The sequence below is a fragment of the Gobius niger genome (genome assembly GCF_951799975.1).
Source record: "Gobius niger genome assembly, chromosome: 16".
Classification (NCBI taxonomy): Eukaryota; Metazoa; Chordata; class Actinopteri; order Gobiiformes; family Gobiidae; genus Gobius; species Gobius niger.
In genome coordinates this window covers 15,689,530-15,706,584 of record NC_136867.1, presented here as the reverse complement: position 1 = coordinate 15,706,584, position 17,055 = coordinate 15,689,530, and the positions used below count along the sequence as shown (strand labels likewise).

The 17,055-nt window shown below is 41.8% G+C and overlaps 1 protein-coding gene across 1 annotated transcript; it reads left to right on the top strand.

Annotated features, from left to right (window-relative positions):
• Positions 1 to 746: 746 nt before the first annotated feature.
• On the top strand, positions 747 to 16,937 carry LOC306976237 (uncharacterized protein). Its single transcript, XM_079574135.1, has 5 exons — positions 747 to 1,275; positions 6,746 to 6,827; positions 7,294 to 7,802; positions 10,954 to 11,007; positions 15,866 to 16,937. The coding sequence occupies exons 1-5, from the start codon at positions 1,207 to 1,209 to the stop codon at positions 15,989 to 15,991; spliced, it is 840 nt and encodes a 279-aa protein (XP_079430261.1). The 5' UTR covers positions 747 to 1,206; the 3' UTR covers positions 15,992 to 16,937.
• Positions 16,938 to 17,055: the final 118 nt, after the last annotated feature.

The window sequence follows — 17,055 nt, the reverse complement described above, 5'->3', positions numbered from 1 at the left end:
AAACTGGATGCCCCACTTACACCAATTATGCTATACCTGACATGCTCTTTCTGCTCTCAGCTTTCTCTCTCTCTCACTCCCTGCATGCTTTGCTTCCTCGAGTTAAAGGGCCTGAATGGTCACATCATATTTTAAGCAAAAATAGGAACACAGAATAAAAACAGTAATCCAAGTTACTTTTGGATTTAGTGGAACATTTGGTAAAGTTATGTGATGCCATCAAAAGTAATATAGAAAAAGAATATATATAGCTGGCCCATGGAATAAAATATCAGACAAGCCAATAGAAAATATTGTTGATAATTACACAATTAAGTGGTTTGGCTATTGTTTAAGCTTAATGATTAAATAATAATAATACAGCCTATGAACTTTAATACAAGTACAATTACATGTACACAGTGTCCCTCATTATAATTAACTATTAACTACTACAGTGCTTTTGGCATCCCTTTTACTCATTAACTGTTTCTAGTCTTGGCACATTCAAACAGTGCACCACAGTGCGCCTGACTTTGCTCTTTGCTGCAACAACACAGCACATGCATTTAGATATCGCACTGTTTTACCATGGGACATCCCACTCAGATCCCAACATACCTTTTCTATAGCAGTTGTAAACAGTGCAAGTCAATGTGGCTTTAATTAGGTCCCTCCTCCTCTCGTGAAATACATGACATCATTGCGCACCGCAGCCAACCAGCGCGCGGCTCGAGCTGCTCTGGAGAATCACTTGTGTTCGTGCAGTTTACTGTGCATCTGCGTGTGTGCATGTGTGTGTGTGAGAGAGAGAGTGTGCGTGTGTGAATGCGAACAAGTTATTATTATTACTATTATCATATATAGCATATATATTTTTTAAACTTTCCAAAACCTCTTAAGCACGACGAGCTGAGGGTGAGTTAGTCCGAAACGGAAAGAGCATCCAGACCTTTTTCCTCAGCTACGCAGCGATCAAAAATAAGTTTACTACGCTCATGTCTTAAAAAATACGCAGAATCTTTTATTTTTTATTTTTTATGTACTACACCGTATCATTTTGTCGATGCTTTTAACTGTTCACGAGGTTGTCTTCTGTGGCAGACAGCTGTAACCGGTGCCTTTTCAAATGTTGGCTACAAGTTGTCCATGTAGACACAAATGAGCTCGTAACATCATTGGTGTAATAACGCGTTAATTGTAGGGAGCAAGCCATAGACTGAAACAATGTTAAAGACTTTGACCAAGAAGCTAAGAAGACATTCGCTCAATGAAATACATCCCTTTCAATTGAAGGTAAGTTGAATCACTAACTAACTTTGTCTGGTGTGTAGATGGAGGAGTTGTAGCTGCAGCAGCTGTAGGCACTTTACTATGGGGAGCAGAGCTGAGAGGAGGTTGTTTGTGAACAGTGTGGCTTTACTTTGTGTCTTGTGACTCGTGCGTTTGTAGGCCAGATGCCTGTAACCCTGCTCCAATGGGGTTAAATTAAGTTCATATAGTTTCTCTTTCACACCGGGGCACTGGCTGACATTGCGCTATAGCCTGTTTGAATGAAGTCCACTCTGACATCCTGGAAGTATGTCTTGTTTGTGTATGCTTTCTGGATGCTTCTATGCACTTCCAACCATTCATTACTGTGTTACAGGGGGAATTTAGGTCTTCATGGCTTACAGGACTTTGCCAGATGTTTACAGGAAGAAACTGGAGAGGCACTTTGCTGCATAACATTTCTGCAAGCATATGGCAGTGGTTACAAACTACTACTCATTTCTTTGTAAACAAAACTTGAGCATAGTTTTAAGCCAAAAGATCAACAACATAACAACATTGTTATCACTGTATCTTAACCCTTTTATTTGGAAAACTATCAACTCATCTTTTGCTTGACTTCTTCTAAGATGTACAACTCTCTAGATCTATTTGGTATCCATAAAAAGTGCCCCTCAATTGTTACTGCATAATACCCTCTTTTCAGCGAGAAGTGGGGGTGAATAGTATCCAGGCATGGGTCACTAACTTGCTCCATCTACAACACTATTGTGCCTCAACCAACTGTATAGTCGCATGGCAGCCATTTTGTGCCAAACTGGTCCCCCCCTTTTCAAAAAGCTGGCTGAAGATACAGGGGGAAAGTGTGCCATCCCCATTGTCTGCTTGTGTTCTTGTTTGGTGCGGTGGTCAATGGTACGGCCCCAGCTTGTTAGTGAGATTGGCGAAGTGAATGGCCCAGTAGATAAAGTGTGTAGGCCTGCCCGGTGCATCATTTTGGGTTACTGATCAAGATCCGGTGGAGTTACACCCACCTCGACTGAGACAACACATTCCCACACAATATTTTATGATTATGTTTATCTCTGAGGGAGAAGGAGTGGAGTTTTGCTGTGAGAAACCAGATCAATAGATTCAAAAGTAACCCAAGTCCCCAATTAGATATAATGAACAGACTGTTTAGGTGTTGTTTAGAACTAACTTTACCTCTTACTTAGTAAACAGCTTTTAATTTAATGTCTCTACATTTACTGTACATGGGCATGGTCGGGGATGGATGTTATTCTTCATTCTTTTAGCATATCTTCAGAAATTATAATCGGGGATTTCTGATTGTTGTCACTAACTGAATACTGTACTGAAGTGTTTTCTGCACAAATAAGTATTATGTCAACTGTAGTACCTATTAAGAGTCATGGGGTGCAGCTCTATGTTATGTAAATTACTGAACAAATAGTCTGTATTCAGTGTGTGTTGGATGAGGCCTCTGTTTTTTGTAGTACAGTCCAGCGCCTTATATTCATCTGAACTTTTGCTATTTCTATAGGTGAATAAACTACAACTCTATTAAATATTGATACCCAAACTATTTAACAGTGATGGGCAAGATTGTACTGTAAAAAATACAACGTTATGAATGTAGTGCCCTTATCCCACCGCAGTGACCCCAAAAGGAACATACAGCAGTATATCAGTGAACGCATGGTCGGGACAGGCAAGTATCCATGTGGAGGACAGATATGTGCCCGAACTGGCCACTGTGGGAGAGTGTGCACGGTGACATTGCATTGATCCAGCTTAGCAAGCTGCTCAGAGACGCGCTGCACTGACAAGGATTTCATTCAGCTCATCTTGACACACAAACACTCCGCTCTTTGTTTGTCTCTGCCTGCAACACAGTTTTATGGCTTTAATGATGAGGCATCGCGTCATGTGGCCTTTATCACACAATTTCTGCCTGTGTTTTATATCCTCCATGAGCTGAATAGCTAGAAGACGTGGTTTGTTTTCATTGTGTGACAGATATTGTACATTTCTGAAACTTTTGAAACCTGCTTCGTGTTCCTCATCAGAAGCAAAAAAATAAGCTCAAATGCATGTGGTGAACGAATGGTGCCTGTAGTATGTTTTTGTAAGAATTATCACATCAGTTGGGTGAATGTGAGTGATGCTTGTTGAACATTCCTAGTTGACAATGATTCCTGCAAAACTATTTGTATAGAGGCACCCGGTTTAAGAAATTCCCAGTGATAGATTTGTTTTGTATCTAATGTGTTTTTACAGTGGTCTTATCAGTTTCAAACAAGCTGAAGTAGTTTTGGTACACACAGAGGCTGAAACTTGGCCAAAAGTTAAAGCTTGGACCAAGGACATAAACAGTGGAGATGTTTTCCTGCCCTCTAATGTTTCCTGACATCAAAGTACAGGCCCCTCCACAAGCTGTCCTCAGTAGAGCATGGTTATACTGTACTAATACCATGTATTTAGATGTAAAACATTCACTGTCCCACCTACCCATACACTAGCCATTATTTGGAGCATAGTGGAGCGTAGGAGTGTTGTAGCAGACTGTCTAAAAGCTGCAGATGTGGTTGACTGGAGCACAATGGTGGTGTTCTTATCTATGTCTCTCAAAGTACTGTCGTATCAAGTGCACTCGCTCACATGCCACTGCCAGGAGAGATTCCTTACATTCTAATATATTGTATGTGCCATAAATCACAGTGACGTCTCACAGGATCGTCTGTCTCAGCGAGTTGCATTTCCTCAACAAACGCTTGTTAAACTGCAGGAACTTCTTAAATTCTCACTTCAGGACTGGCAAGTCTGAACGGACCTAGAGCCTTGATTTGCATACATCTGCAATTCTTGAACTGTAGAATTAAATATACAAATACATGCTTTCAGTTATTTATCTCAAATTAGATTAACAAAGCATGTGTAAGCTCTTGGTCGTCCAGGTGTTTTCTATTTTAGAAGAGGTTTTCAAAGTCAGTTATTTGACTCAAGCAACTCTAAAAGCAAATGAAAACTTTACCAGAGATTTCCAAAGCTTTAGAAAATGAAACATCCCTATAAGTTATAATTGTTTCTAGGGAAGCAAAAAGTGACTGTAAATAAAACTGAAAATAATTATTATTTTCAACTAGCTAGAGATTCATACAAACAGATATACATCAATAATTATTTTTTTTAAAATTTGAATACTATGGTTTGTCACTAGTCCTTTTGGAATTGGCCTGCTGCTGAAATTACGTTTGGTCATTTTGTCCAGCCTTAAGAGAAAAAATGTGTTCTCTTCCCTCAAGAAAACATTGTGTGAGTCTTCTTGGTTTGATTACAGAGTGTCGTTTGAGACTCACTAAAAACTTCAGCAGCCTCTGTCCTGCTGCAGAGCTACACATGTTTTACATTCGTCTTGATCTCCAATTCATCAGCAGCAACCTTTGAGTTGGCTCGAGGGGAAGGAGAGGCCAAATCATACTGTCAGCCCCTGAACAATCTTTGGCTAGTATGCACACTATCGACAGAATGTAAGTGGTTAATATACTCAAGATTTCAACCTCCTACTCCATCTAGGGAGGTCACGTTTTTGCCAGCATTAGTTTGTTGGAGCTGAAGTAGCTTTTTTAGACATGACATGAATCACGCTCATCTTGATGTATATTCTATTATGAGGATAACAGAAACATGGGGTTGGTAAAGCAACGATGATGTGTTTTGCCTCTAAATGTAGTACTTTAATGTAGGGTAATGTAGTACTGCGTTTACCCCTTAACCAGAAGATCTCCATTTGAGACACCGTCATTTCAAGATACAGCTTATGGTCCTTTCAATCACAGACAATGAATAGTCAGAAAACACTAAGTACATACTAAATGCTTTATAATTTACGCCTTTGTTTGTGACTTGGTTTTAAAGTACCCGAAGCATAATTCAGTTGCCGCATGAGTAAGGGCGAGCTGTGAAGTTGAGCCACTTGGATGAAAGGATTTTGTTGGCCATGAAGGGTTTGATACATCCAGACAGTTCAATATAGTGAGGATTGATCATAGTTATTTTGGATTGGATCTGGTTTGAAAAGGGCTGGTATTATAAACACGTTGACAAATAATTATCCCACAAGTGAAATAACAACAATCTCTCACTCTAATCCTAAGCTGTTTAAAGCCAAGCTTTTGCAATAGTTGTAAGTGAGATCTATTTTTAGGCCCAGTTTGGACCTAGTTTAGTCCTGATTTGATCTGGATCTAGGCCTGGTGGTGCATGGAAGGTCAAATACTTAATGAGGTGGTACCTGGAGTGAAAAACTATTCCTCTACATTCTTAGTAGTTTTTGTCCTAGTTGTATATCAAAGCAAATCCTGGTTTCCTACTGGTTCAGACATAGTCCAATGCTCATTTCAATCAAGGTCAGAAAGTTGGCGGCAATGTTTTTTAAATTTAAAACTAATAATTTGATCCACTGACCCACTTGCTTTTTATCCTTTATTGTGGATAGTTTATTTGTTTTTTTAAAAAGTTGTTCCACTAATTCTCTACAAGTTGTATGTTCACACTTAAAACGAGTGTGAGTCTTAGTGGCTGCTGGCTCCCATGCTCGCTCTTTCTTGTCTTTTGGATGAGTACCCCCCTAGCCACCCCTCCACCCCACACGCCGCCCCAAAAGGAAGGAGGTGTGTGCATGTGTGTATTTGTGGGGGACAGTGTGAGCTTGTGTGAACGCTGGCAATACAGCAGCACATGCACAGATGGCAGCTGCTCAGCGAGGCCTCACACTGGTAATTACCCACACGAGGGGCATTACTTAACTCTTAGCGTGGCAGTCTGCAGGGTATCTGTATTGTTGCGCCGGCTGCAAACCAAGAATTGATTTTAATGAGAGAGAGAGAGAGAGAGAGAGAGAGAGGAGTGGAGTGGGGCAAGATTGTGGGAACTGAGAGTTGTCAATACAATGAATGTGAGTATGGGAGTACATTATGCCACGTTGGTCCGACGCAGGAATAGTGAACTTTTGTGAGAAAATAAAAAGTTCCTTTAGTTGTTTTGGCTCTTTTGTACAAATGCTTTCTTATAAACAGCATGCTTTGAAAACTAGAACTTGCTCAGATCTTTGAAGACAGTACTAGAAACATGTAAAACTTGAAAAAATGGTATGAATCACATCTTTGCTAATGTCCTCTTCAATGTTTTGAATACATTTAAAAATAGACTCAACCTTTTAAGGAAATATTAGCCCTCAGACTGATGTACTTGTTAATTACAAAAGTAAGTTGGCTATACAAATAAACTTGCAAATAAGCATGTGTTTTCGTTATAATATATTATTGACAACTTTGGGACTCAATAGTCGAGTCTTCAACTGCCATTTGTGAACACTGTCAGTCGTTTGTGGAACTGCAGTCTTTCCTCACAGCCTGTTCTACTGTAAAGGCTACTCAGCTGGTGGGACCATATGGCATATCTGACCTCCAGTACGATGTGTCCCCTGCAGATTTCGTACCATGGCAGCGGTGATGGCGGAGAGAGCGATGACTCAGAGGGGGAGAACCAGGAGCTCGCACAAATTGACAGAGGTAAGTGGCCCCTCGGAGGAACTAGTCTATCCATATTCGTAAACAATATTAGGACTTGCTTACAAAATGCAGGGTCGTAATGGTAGGATCTGCGTGAGTTTTCATTTTATTTTAGGAACTCTTGACGAACTCTTGACGATGAAATCATGACGAGCGCCAATACTGTGGTTTCAATTCTCAGAAACTGTGGCTGCAAGCTGTTGACAGGGAATTCAGTAAAGTAAATTTCGTGTATACATGTGACCTAAGACTGCGTCACATCAATTTACTGTTGTTCTGTGTTTATAACCAAAGTGTTCCCTGACATAAGATTAGTCCTTGATGACAATTTTCTGTCTTGCTTTGTGATTGTAATATACACGCACATAGCATTGCACATCGAAGTATTCATTCATATTACACTGTGTACACTGTGTAAAGCATAGCAATATTTTTCATATCTTCACCCTTCTGTCTTACTTCACAGAGAGGCGACGAAACTGTGCCCTCACTCCACTGGCCACCAGCCAACAGCACAACCAGGGTCCACTCTCTCCAGCTCGGCTACGGCGCCTCCGCCTCCTGCTAGACGCCAATCTGGACCGGCACTCCTCAGAAGAAGAACTGGAGAGGATCAGCCGTGCCGACAACAGGAAGTGGGTGTCGGCTTTCCCCGGGCGTCACGGCGATCACCATAGCAGCGCCTCGAGCGATGAGGAGGTGCGGGATCTGTGTGGCTGTGGGTCTCCAGTCGCTAACATAGCCCTGGAGCCTGGTGCTTGCCTGGCCACGTCTCCGAGTCCCGTCCTGTTCAGCTCCAGCCCCCCTCGAACTCTCAAATCACCCTCCATGAGGCTCCAGCTGCAGGTGGTACAGCCCGCCACGCGGCCCATCATCCTCACTCACTTTGACCAGGCGGCACCATACAGGAAGTACAGGCACAGTTACGGAGGCGAGCCGGGGAGACCCAGTCTAGACCTGGAGAAGATGCAACAGGTGAGTGTCCTATACACAACCAGGTCCCATCTGAAAAAGGCCCTTCATTGTTGATTGATCACATAAGCATTTTTATATCTGCCTCATCTGATTATAGCGATGCATAAAAACTAAAACATACTTCGAACTAAAGCAGTATTTTTATTCTTCATAGCCAGATCCCACATAACCATTGACAAACACGGCTGTTAAAATACCGTACAATTCAAATGAAGTGTAATTTCTCAGAGTATAAACATTTGAAACAGACACACCAGTTGTCATAGCAAATTTACTTTACACATACTTTTCCACAAGTATTCAGCATGTTTCCTGGGCAGCCTTTCAGCTTGCTTTCGCTAAAACCAATAATCTGCTGTAGGTATTTCTCCAGCAGCAGCGCCGGGACATTTATTAGCTCATATTTTAGCCTCCACCAGTGTTTGTAGTGAAAACATGAAAGTACCAAATAGCGGATGAACCTTATGCTGCCCGCTGAACAAGGCAAACAGTTATGTTGGTCTGAGGATGTGTTCCAAAAATACAATGATGTCCCAGCAGTCTATCCGGCGAGCCTCCGCACACGCACATGGCTCCCCAAATGTGCACGCTCTCACAGGCAAACAAAGTCATCCCTCTGCACAGCCCTGCTCAGCCTCCACGGTGGTCTGCTGGAGAGGGATGAAGGAGGACGGCAGATGTCCGCCCTGTGGCCTCACAAAGGCCAGTGAGTTTGGGACAGCGTTAAAGGGTGGAGGCTCAAGAAGAGGATTAAACACACAAACTCACAGAAACACACACACCCCAAATGACAGCCAATAATGACTGTTGGAAAAGCATCATCCTAATACTAATCATTAAAGCCAAAGACTATTGGCCTGGAGTGTATTGGAAAGACTGGGCACAGGGACACTGCAGGTTTGGAGACCATATGTCCATGGGGTTTTATAGGGAGACGGCAGATGACAGGGGACAGCATTGAGAGGGTGAGATGAAAAAAAGAGGAAGATCTGGAGAGGTTGGGGTGCGCGTCTATCATCCTAGGCCTTTGTGTGTCTGTGAGCACATCCTCATGTCTGCTCATTTGTTGCTGTATCGGTCTGGGAGTAACTCAGTCAAGTGGAATGGGAGGTGCGGCAGGAATACAATAGGGGGCCTACAGAGGTAGCAGCAAACGCTGCTCCAGTGTCCCATTAACCCTTCAACGGAGCACTTCCAGCTTCCTTTTAAATCTCTTCCACAGAGCCCAGCATGAGGGGCAGCCGGGGGCATACGTTTATTTATCTCATAATTTCCTTAAAGGCCGGGTTAAAGGGTCAGCGGGTCGTTTTCTTTTAGTCTTCGATAATCCCTCATGCATGCTAATCCATGTCCAATCGTTCAGATATGGCGGTGTCATTGTTTGTTAGCCTGATAATAAATGAAGTGACAACAGTTTATACAGCAGATGTCTGCTTACTTTGCCAAGTATTTGAGAAATATGTATAATACATAAGTAATGGAGTACCTTAAGACACAGCTGTTATTCATAAACTTTATTAACACATATGTTCATTTTTAAGAAGATGAAATAGACCTGTATCTGTATTTCATTTGTTTTGAATCCTGTCCCATTGTGTGTGTTATTATAGTACCATAAAAGCCATGGTAAAAAGTGCATGAGTAGACAAGTCCCAACATGTCTTTCATCACAAGTGTGTGACAATTGAGCCTGCGTGTTACTCCACTCTGACAAATGTAACAAATGATCATGATATCATATAAACATGTGTTTCAATGTATTACAGTCACTTTCTGTTCAAAACTACCCATATTTGGTTGCTCTTCTTGTCTTAATCATAAACAGACGTACCAAGGCTGATAGCAATGATAGCATATCTGTGGAGTGTGTACAATAGTTTATCTAGAATCAGCTGCTAGAGCTACAGTCGTTGTCCAGTTCACTTGCCGCTGCGTCTCTGCCCACTACATTGTAAAGCTAAAGCAGATATAAGCTTGGCAGGAGGTGAGCAGGGAGGCAAATGTACACCGGCTCGCCACCACATCATAACAGTGGGAGAGTTGAGTTTCCATTCTTTCCTGTGCTTCCCTTCCCCCTTAGAAGCGAGCCACCCAAGCCAAGACAATTCGATGATTGTGTGGTCCCTCCACCCCCACTGCTTTTGGAGAACAGTTGAACTACGTCAACATCGTGGGGAGTGGGAGACAGGATATTGCATAAGTTTTATTGACTGACTGTTTAGGTTTGTGTGACAGCTGGATTGCTCACTTCCTGGAGAATCCTAAATTTGTGTGAGCAGACCAAAATCGTTAGTTCTCCTTCATAAAGAATTCGACCTACGATTATTACTGTGTCAGGTAGAGAGAACACCTACAGTTTGGAGTTGGGCTAAGTCATTTCGGTAAACGACAATAATTCAAAATTGTCAGACAATTATTTGGATTAGATTTGCGACGCATCTTCAGACTCGGTTCAATGCACATTTTAAGCATCTTCAGGAGCATTAACATTTGAGACAAGACTGCAAAATGATGTGCCCTGAAGACCACGTTAGCAGTTGAAATGCATTGTCGTCCCCAAAAAAGGACTTTTAAGCATAATATTTTAACAGCCTGAACAATTGAAATTTTGCGATTTGCTATTTGTCTCTATTCAAATTATAATTTTGATTTGATTGAGATAAACGCAGTACTAAGTGACTTGTTTACCTTGATACCTTTTTCGTAGTCCCTCTGAGGGTAATACAAGTGTTAATGGGGTGATTGGGGGGTCTTTCATCTCCCCCTGGTGTCTCAGGCCAGAAAACCACATTTGCAACTTTCCCTGCTCCGGGTCGGAGGCGCAATACACACATAGAATCATGAAGAAGAAGAAGCTAACAGGCTAAAGGGCAAAGCTAACTGTGAGCTAGCGCCACTTAAACAGTGTATACAGGCAAGTTTGTGGGGAAAAAAAAATCTCCATTGTGTAATTGGATGTACAATATCCCTCTCTCCCTTCGTCTTTTCTGTCAGCGTAGTATTTACTCTCATTGACAATTAATGAGTAAAAAAGTGTAACATGCTACGACACCTGCAGTGGCTCTTATGGCCTCTAGGGGCATGAATTACTGAGTACTGCTTTAACATTATGAATTGTTTATTAATACAGTATAACTTTTGTTCCCCACAGAAAATGCTCCTAAAGAAGAATTGCGGCGGGAAGACACGGACTATAAAGATTCGAGTGAGTATCTTATTCTTTGAAACCTCACATGCACTGTCTGTCCTGAAGGTAAGCCTATACCTTTGATTGGTGCGGTGTTAATTTAATGCACACACAGCCTTTCCCTTTATGCACAACTATAATAGGCACTCCAGCTCAGGGTTTCCATTGACAGCAGTGATAAGGTTGCAAGGTTGCTCAGCCCCCATGCTCAGCTCAACCTGTTCTGTCACCTGCCCCTTGATGTCCATCCAAGTCCAGGCAGGGACAGTACAGGGTGTATATGGCTTCAGAGCTTGTTCACCAAAGATCAAAGTGGCGATTTGGCCCATCTACCACTATCAGTTTTCTTAGCTTTCTAAAGGGCATACTAGTGTTAGACCTGTCAGCTGTTATGTAATGGTTGGTACAGTCATAGTAAAATTGTATAAGTGACCTGAACATGATTTCTTTCTTTATAGCTATTCTTCATTCCATTTTCCTTCTAAATAAAACTGTAAGGAAACTATTGGTATTATGCAGAAGACACGTAGTTGTATCTATTATTATTGTGGGGCGGGCCATCATTCAATCTCATATCTATTTACTGTTGGCAAAGTAGAATCACCAGCTTCAACATGCATGGTGGGAAGAAGCCAGGCTACCCAAAGAAAAACGTAAAGAGGACATTATGCTCACTGCACTTGTTTACAGTACAATTGTACACTAAGTTGTGTGACTTACAGATGAAATGCAGTAGAGTTAAATACTATACTTTATGCCTTTGCTGATATTTACCAAGTTTCAAAATATGTTGCCTTTCATCATAGATGGTGAAGTTGAGTTTTCATTAAATGCTATAATTATTGACCTTGTGCTTAAATGATATCCTACATAAAAAAATAAATAAAATAAAAATGGATGTTAGCTGTGTAAATATAGGGATGTTTTCATAGGATTGTGTCTGGGCAAATATCTTTGGAGTTGTTTAGAAGCAGCACCATATCCTATTATCTTATTTGTATATACTTAGTGCTTGGTAGTGTTTATTTAGTTGGGTTTGGGAAGACTGGAGAGCACAGTGGAACAAGCCTGGGCATCTTGGCACCGAGTGGAGCACTCCAGACGGACGCGCAGTGTGGTGAGAAAAGTGACGTTATTATCACGTTGTGTGGGCTAGTGTCAGTGGAACCTTATCATGCACTTGTTTATGTACACACATCCACCGACTGCAGCGCTCCAGGCTTCTCCCTTAGCCTTAACCAAGTGTTGAACAACTTTAAAGACAGAGCTGGTGATGAGAGATGCTGAAGGAGGTGGAGTGCTGTTGCTTCCCCTGTGGTGTATTTCCAAGGATGAAGTCATTTTCCATTAATAGAGCGGACGGCTGTCCGTGGAGCTGCCCTGATACACACTGCAGCGCCTCATATTCTGTGTTCTCACCCGTGGAGCTGCTAGTGTCCTCGCTAGTGACGTCTTTGTGCCTTGGGTGCGTTTCAGTTTGTTGATTTTCTTCACACACACATGGTCGCTATTTGGAATGATCCTCCCTCCTTACGACAAGGGGTGGGCGATATTGACAAAAGTGAATATCTCAGTGTTTTTCTGCGCTTCCTCAATAATGAAAAACAAGCGAGAATTTTGCAAACCAACAAAATGTGGATGTATCTTACTTGATAATGTGAGGCTAAAAAACAAAATTGTTATTACATAAGCAGAGGTTTTAAAGGTAGGGTAACACTGTTTTGTAAACATTTCATAAACATGGCCAATTTGTGTCCCCATTGTGAGGTAAACATGTTCCAATGATGTATTGGCTTTCCTGATAACAATGTTACTCTTGATGTATTTGCAAAAATATAAAAGAGTTTTTTTATGTTTACTATTTTTGTTGTGGTTCTGAAGACCATTATACATGAGAAAACAGAATTAACCTCACTCTTTGGGTTGCCTGAACCAGTTTCGAAATGAACATAAAGGGAGTCTCAAGTCCTTATCAGTGCTAGTGCTGCCTCCATTAGTTAAAGCTTAGTGAATTCTGGAGATCCTAGGCTTTCAAATCAGGAATGCCATTAACACACATGTAGTACTTGTAGTACTTGTAGTGCCTTTTGTTAAACATCTACGAGTGCATCTAGCGAACATTGCCTTTAATTTAAGCAACCATTTCAATAGTATCTCATGTAGACAATATACTATTGCCAACCTCTACTTACAAAGGTTTGGGCCTCTCTATCCTCTGCCTGGCTGTGTCTTTTACTCCTTTTATCTGTCAACCCTCAGTTTCCTGGCCCATATCCAACAGAGACACTGGATCCTGACCCTGCACTCTCTGCTTTGAGGCTGGATTGAAGCATTCAAAGATGGGAGTTGTTATGGGGTTGAGGAGGTCGGTGGCTTTAGTTAAAGGAGGGGGTCAGTAAGAAGGAAAACACAACCATGGCCTCTCCTCCAGGGGCTGAGGATGAATAGCCGAATGGGGTGATGAGAGCTTCCCAGAGCAGGAGTGATGGCGTCTGGTTTCAGTCACCCCGCAGAAGGGGCGGAGAGCGGGGCGAAGATTGATTGAGGTGAGGGAAATGGCGCAGATTGGAAGGGAGTGGAAGGAAAACTTAATGAAGGGAAAGTGGGCTTGCCTTATTTTGATTTGAGATTAGTGGCAAAGTACATGCAGTGGAATGCATTCAAAAAAGATTATGAAATGCAGTTTTAGCGAAACAACTTGAAAACTTCAAAAGTTATTTAACTTGTTCATTGATATAATGTCCTGCATATGGTCTGCGGTTCTCTCAGGGTGTAGAGTTTTTTTCCGCACCCTCGAGCTTGCTCCCACCGTCTGAAAAAAAAGGCGCATGTACAGTGAATTGATGACTCTTAATTGCTCCTAGAGAATAAATGCTCACTCATATCTTTGCCAGCTGTTCTAGACACATCATTGTAAGTTCTAAACCGTAAAATATCAATGAAAAGATGAAGAGTATTTTGTGATTAATCCTGGACTTTTAACCAATCTGTGAGCAGCGCTGATCTAAATCTCTTGACCAGACGGTAACTCCATCTTCCCATTTTATAAACTGGGACCACCTGAAATGGCCCATCAATTAACCTTGGCTGTATTTCCAATTTGTTCCTCAAACCCGTCTAAAACCCTTCAAAGCAGAAGTGCCCCAGTTGTAGTTTGTTGTGCTACTGCTTCCCCTTCAGTGTCTTCTTCTTTTGGGATCTGTACTTTGCTTGACCTTTTTTGGCCCTGGATGTCTGTTCTCCTGCAGATGTGACAACAGGACAGCTCTGTGGGGATCTTCAACATAGCCTCCCCTCCCAGCCCGTTAGGACGACCCGTGTATCCCATGCGGAAAACAGCTCACAGCAACATAAAACAAACCTCCTGTAACACGTACCTGGCCTGTGCCGGGATTTTCCACGTCTTAAGCTTTGTCTGTTTTTGTTATCAATGGTGTAAAATGCCTACGTGTTAGTGGGATTTGTTGCTGAGTTACTGCTGTTGTCAAGAGTTGGATCCCTGAAGATATAGCATAACAACACTTTGCATTAACAATAAAAGTGAGGATGTCACTACAGACTGATGGGGAGGAGAAAAAAGCGTTATGCTTACTGTGCTGAATATGACAATGCTGAAAACAATGAATTACTTAACATTTTAACATACTACGTAAATTGCAGGGCAGTCGACAGACTTGCTGGGGCCCAGGGCAAGAAGGTTTCACAAAGGCCCCTTAATCCCCCCCCCCAGTCCTGGGGCGTGGGGCAACTTACCAGGTTGCTATCCTCTGTTGACAGCCCCGCAAAATTGTCGAAAGAGTGTCAAAATTGCACAGGTTTATGGGGAAATAGTGGCTTAGTGGTTAGAGCATAAAGGTTTATAGGGCAAGAGTGGCTCTGTAGTTTGTGCATTCGTCTACAAGCTTGTAAAGCACCATACAAATGAAAGCCAATGTTATTATATGTTTCACTTTATCATTTTACTCAAACAAGTATTGTATCTGTCCAGAATATAATTGCATTTTAACCAATTTAACCAAAAGCGATGTATATTGGGCACCCCTAGTGTTTTTTAGTCATTGCACAGATGTGGATGTAGCATGGCAAATTTGCAGCTACAATCTAAAAAACATTGGAAGCACACTGAAGCTCCAAAACCCCAATCTTTCCCACTCTGCAGACTTCACTCCCCCTCAACAAGCGCTGGAGAAAGTGCTGCCTCACTGCCAAATCCAACAAAGTCATTTCCTGTCGTTTCCTGTTGGGAGGAAAATGACCGGGGCTAATTTTAGACTGGAAGCTTGTCGAGCAGTGAGAGGCCTGCTGCAGCTCACCAGGGGTCGGCCTTGTGTGTGGAAAAGCGTAAACCTGAATGAAAAACTAGAAGTGTTTTGACTTGTTTTAATGAGGGCCAGACATTTTCCCACCACTGATTCTCACAGGCCTGGTGTTTTGGTTCAAATTATTTCTGAAGCAAAAAAAAAACATGACATGACAAAGAAACTTGCCTAGAGCAGCAGTACTTATCCATGTTCATATGGTAAACTCAAAAGCTGCAGTACAAAGATGTGTGCATTAATGCATAGAAATACACATTAATCAGAATTAAACTGATTGCTTGTTGGTGCTATTTTGTATAGATTTGGAAAACCTCTAGTTTAGGGGTGGTTAAACAATTTACGTGGCCCAGTCAATAGTTCTTGTATTCAGCGAGGCAGTTTGGCCTATATCTACATAATTGGCAGTAAACTATTATAGGATCCAGACATGTGATTCCACTTTGCATAATCAGTAAGGATCAGTCCATTGCCTTTAACTGACAGAAAATGTCTATTGGGCAATCACACAGGCTGTCTTAGCCCAATCACCTGACAATTTATCTTTCTCTCTCTTGCAGAACTTGTCCAGCAGCCGCCCTCCACCCAGATACACCTACGACCCCTCCATCTTTGCATTTCGATCCCTCAGCACGGTGCCCCCCTGCAGCCCCCTCAACTCCGGCGAGGAGCCTCCTTGCTCATAAGGAAATCCACTCAGTCCTAACACCATAATCCAGCACCCAGCGCCCTGTTCTGCATTCCCAGACAGACAGACAGAGACGCAGCCGCTTTCATGTGGCTTCTGCTGCCGAGGCCAACAAGTGACTGTTAAAAGACTGACAGCTTTAGAAGCACACTTAAGAAAAATGTCCGCTGGTCACACTCTTGCACACTCAGGTAGTCTGCCTCCAAATGCTGAAACAGGCTAAACTACACACTTGAGTCCCAGGGTTTTTTAGGTATTGCATGTCTGAAAGAAAATACTGTTTTGTGGTAAACAAAGCAGCTTTGAAAGAAACATGGAACATTTTCAAGATATAAAGCATGTAAGACAATCAAACCAAGTGGTCTTCCTACTTGGTAATTCCGCCCTATAGACACAGTGAGTCATCGTATTGTTGGAATAAAACATGTTTGACTACAAATATGCAGGTCATAAGATATAACCAACTGTAATGGCTGTAGTTGAATAGTTGATTTTTTGATGATCTGTGTATTTTTAAGACTGTCACTTGTAGTCAAAGTCGAGTACATGTATCTTCCTTGCATGGATTCCATTGATTTGCAGAGAGGAGCTGTGTAATAAGATAATGAGAAAGGACAGTAGTTACTGCATATTTGACAAAGTGTAATCTGTCTTCTGCATAGCCTACTTTATAGTGTGCCATTATTTTTAAATACAACTTTACATTCTTGTCATACTTGAAGGTAGAAGTGGATCGCAATGGTGTATACACATCTGTAAGTCCCTTAATGCCCCTGTGTGACATGGCACTTGTATGAAATGATAGCTCGCTATTCAGCACAGACTGTAATGAATTTGATGGATGAGACACCACTCTTGACAAGGACTTTGCTGAAGAGAAAGTAACAATGTCACTGTTACTGTTGTTGCACAAAATGAACCAATAAACGCAGTGTGGCCTCTTCTATGGGCAAATGTATTTCAATAAATCATCAGATGAAATAAGTTTACTTAATTACTTAATTTACTTGAATTTTATAGAATTAATGTATTTCAAATATTCCTACCACACAGGATAAGTGT

Bases quoted from the DNA above. Each gene is read 5' to 3' on its own strand.
- LOC306976237 (XM_079574135.1), top strand. From the start codon at position 1,207: ATGTTAAAGACTTTGACCAAGAAGCTAAGAAGACATTCGCTCAATGAA. The intron at 6,828-7,293 runs GTAAGTGGCCCC...CTTACTTCACAG, and splicing joins GCTCGCACAAATTGACAGAG to AGAGGCGACGAAACTGTGCC. The intron at 11,008-15,865 runs GTGAGTATCTTA...TCTCTCTTGCAG, and splicing joins CACGGACTATAAAGATTCGA to AACTTGTCCAGCAGCCGCCC.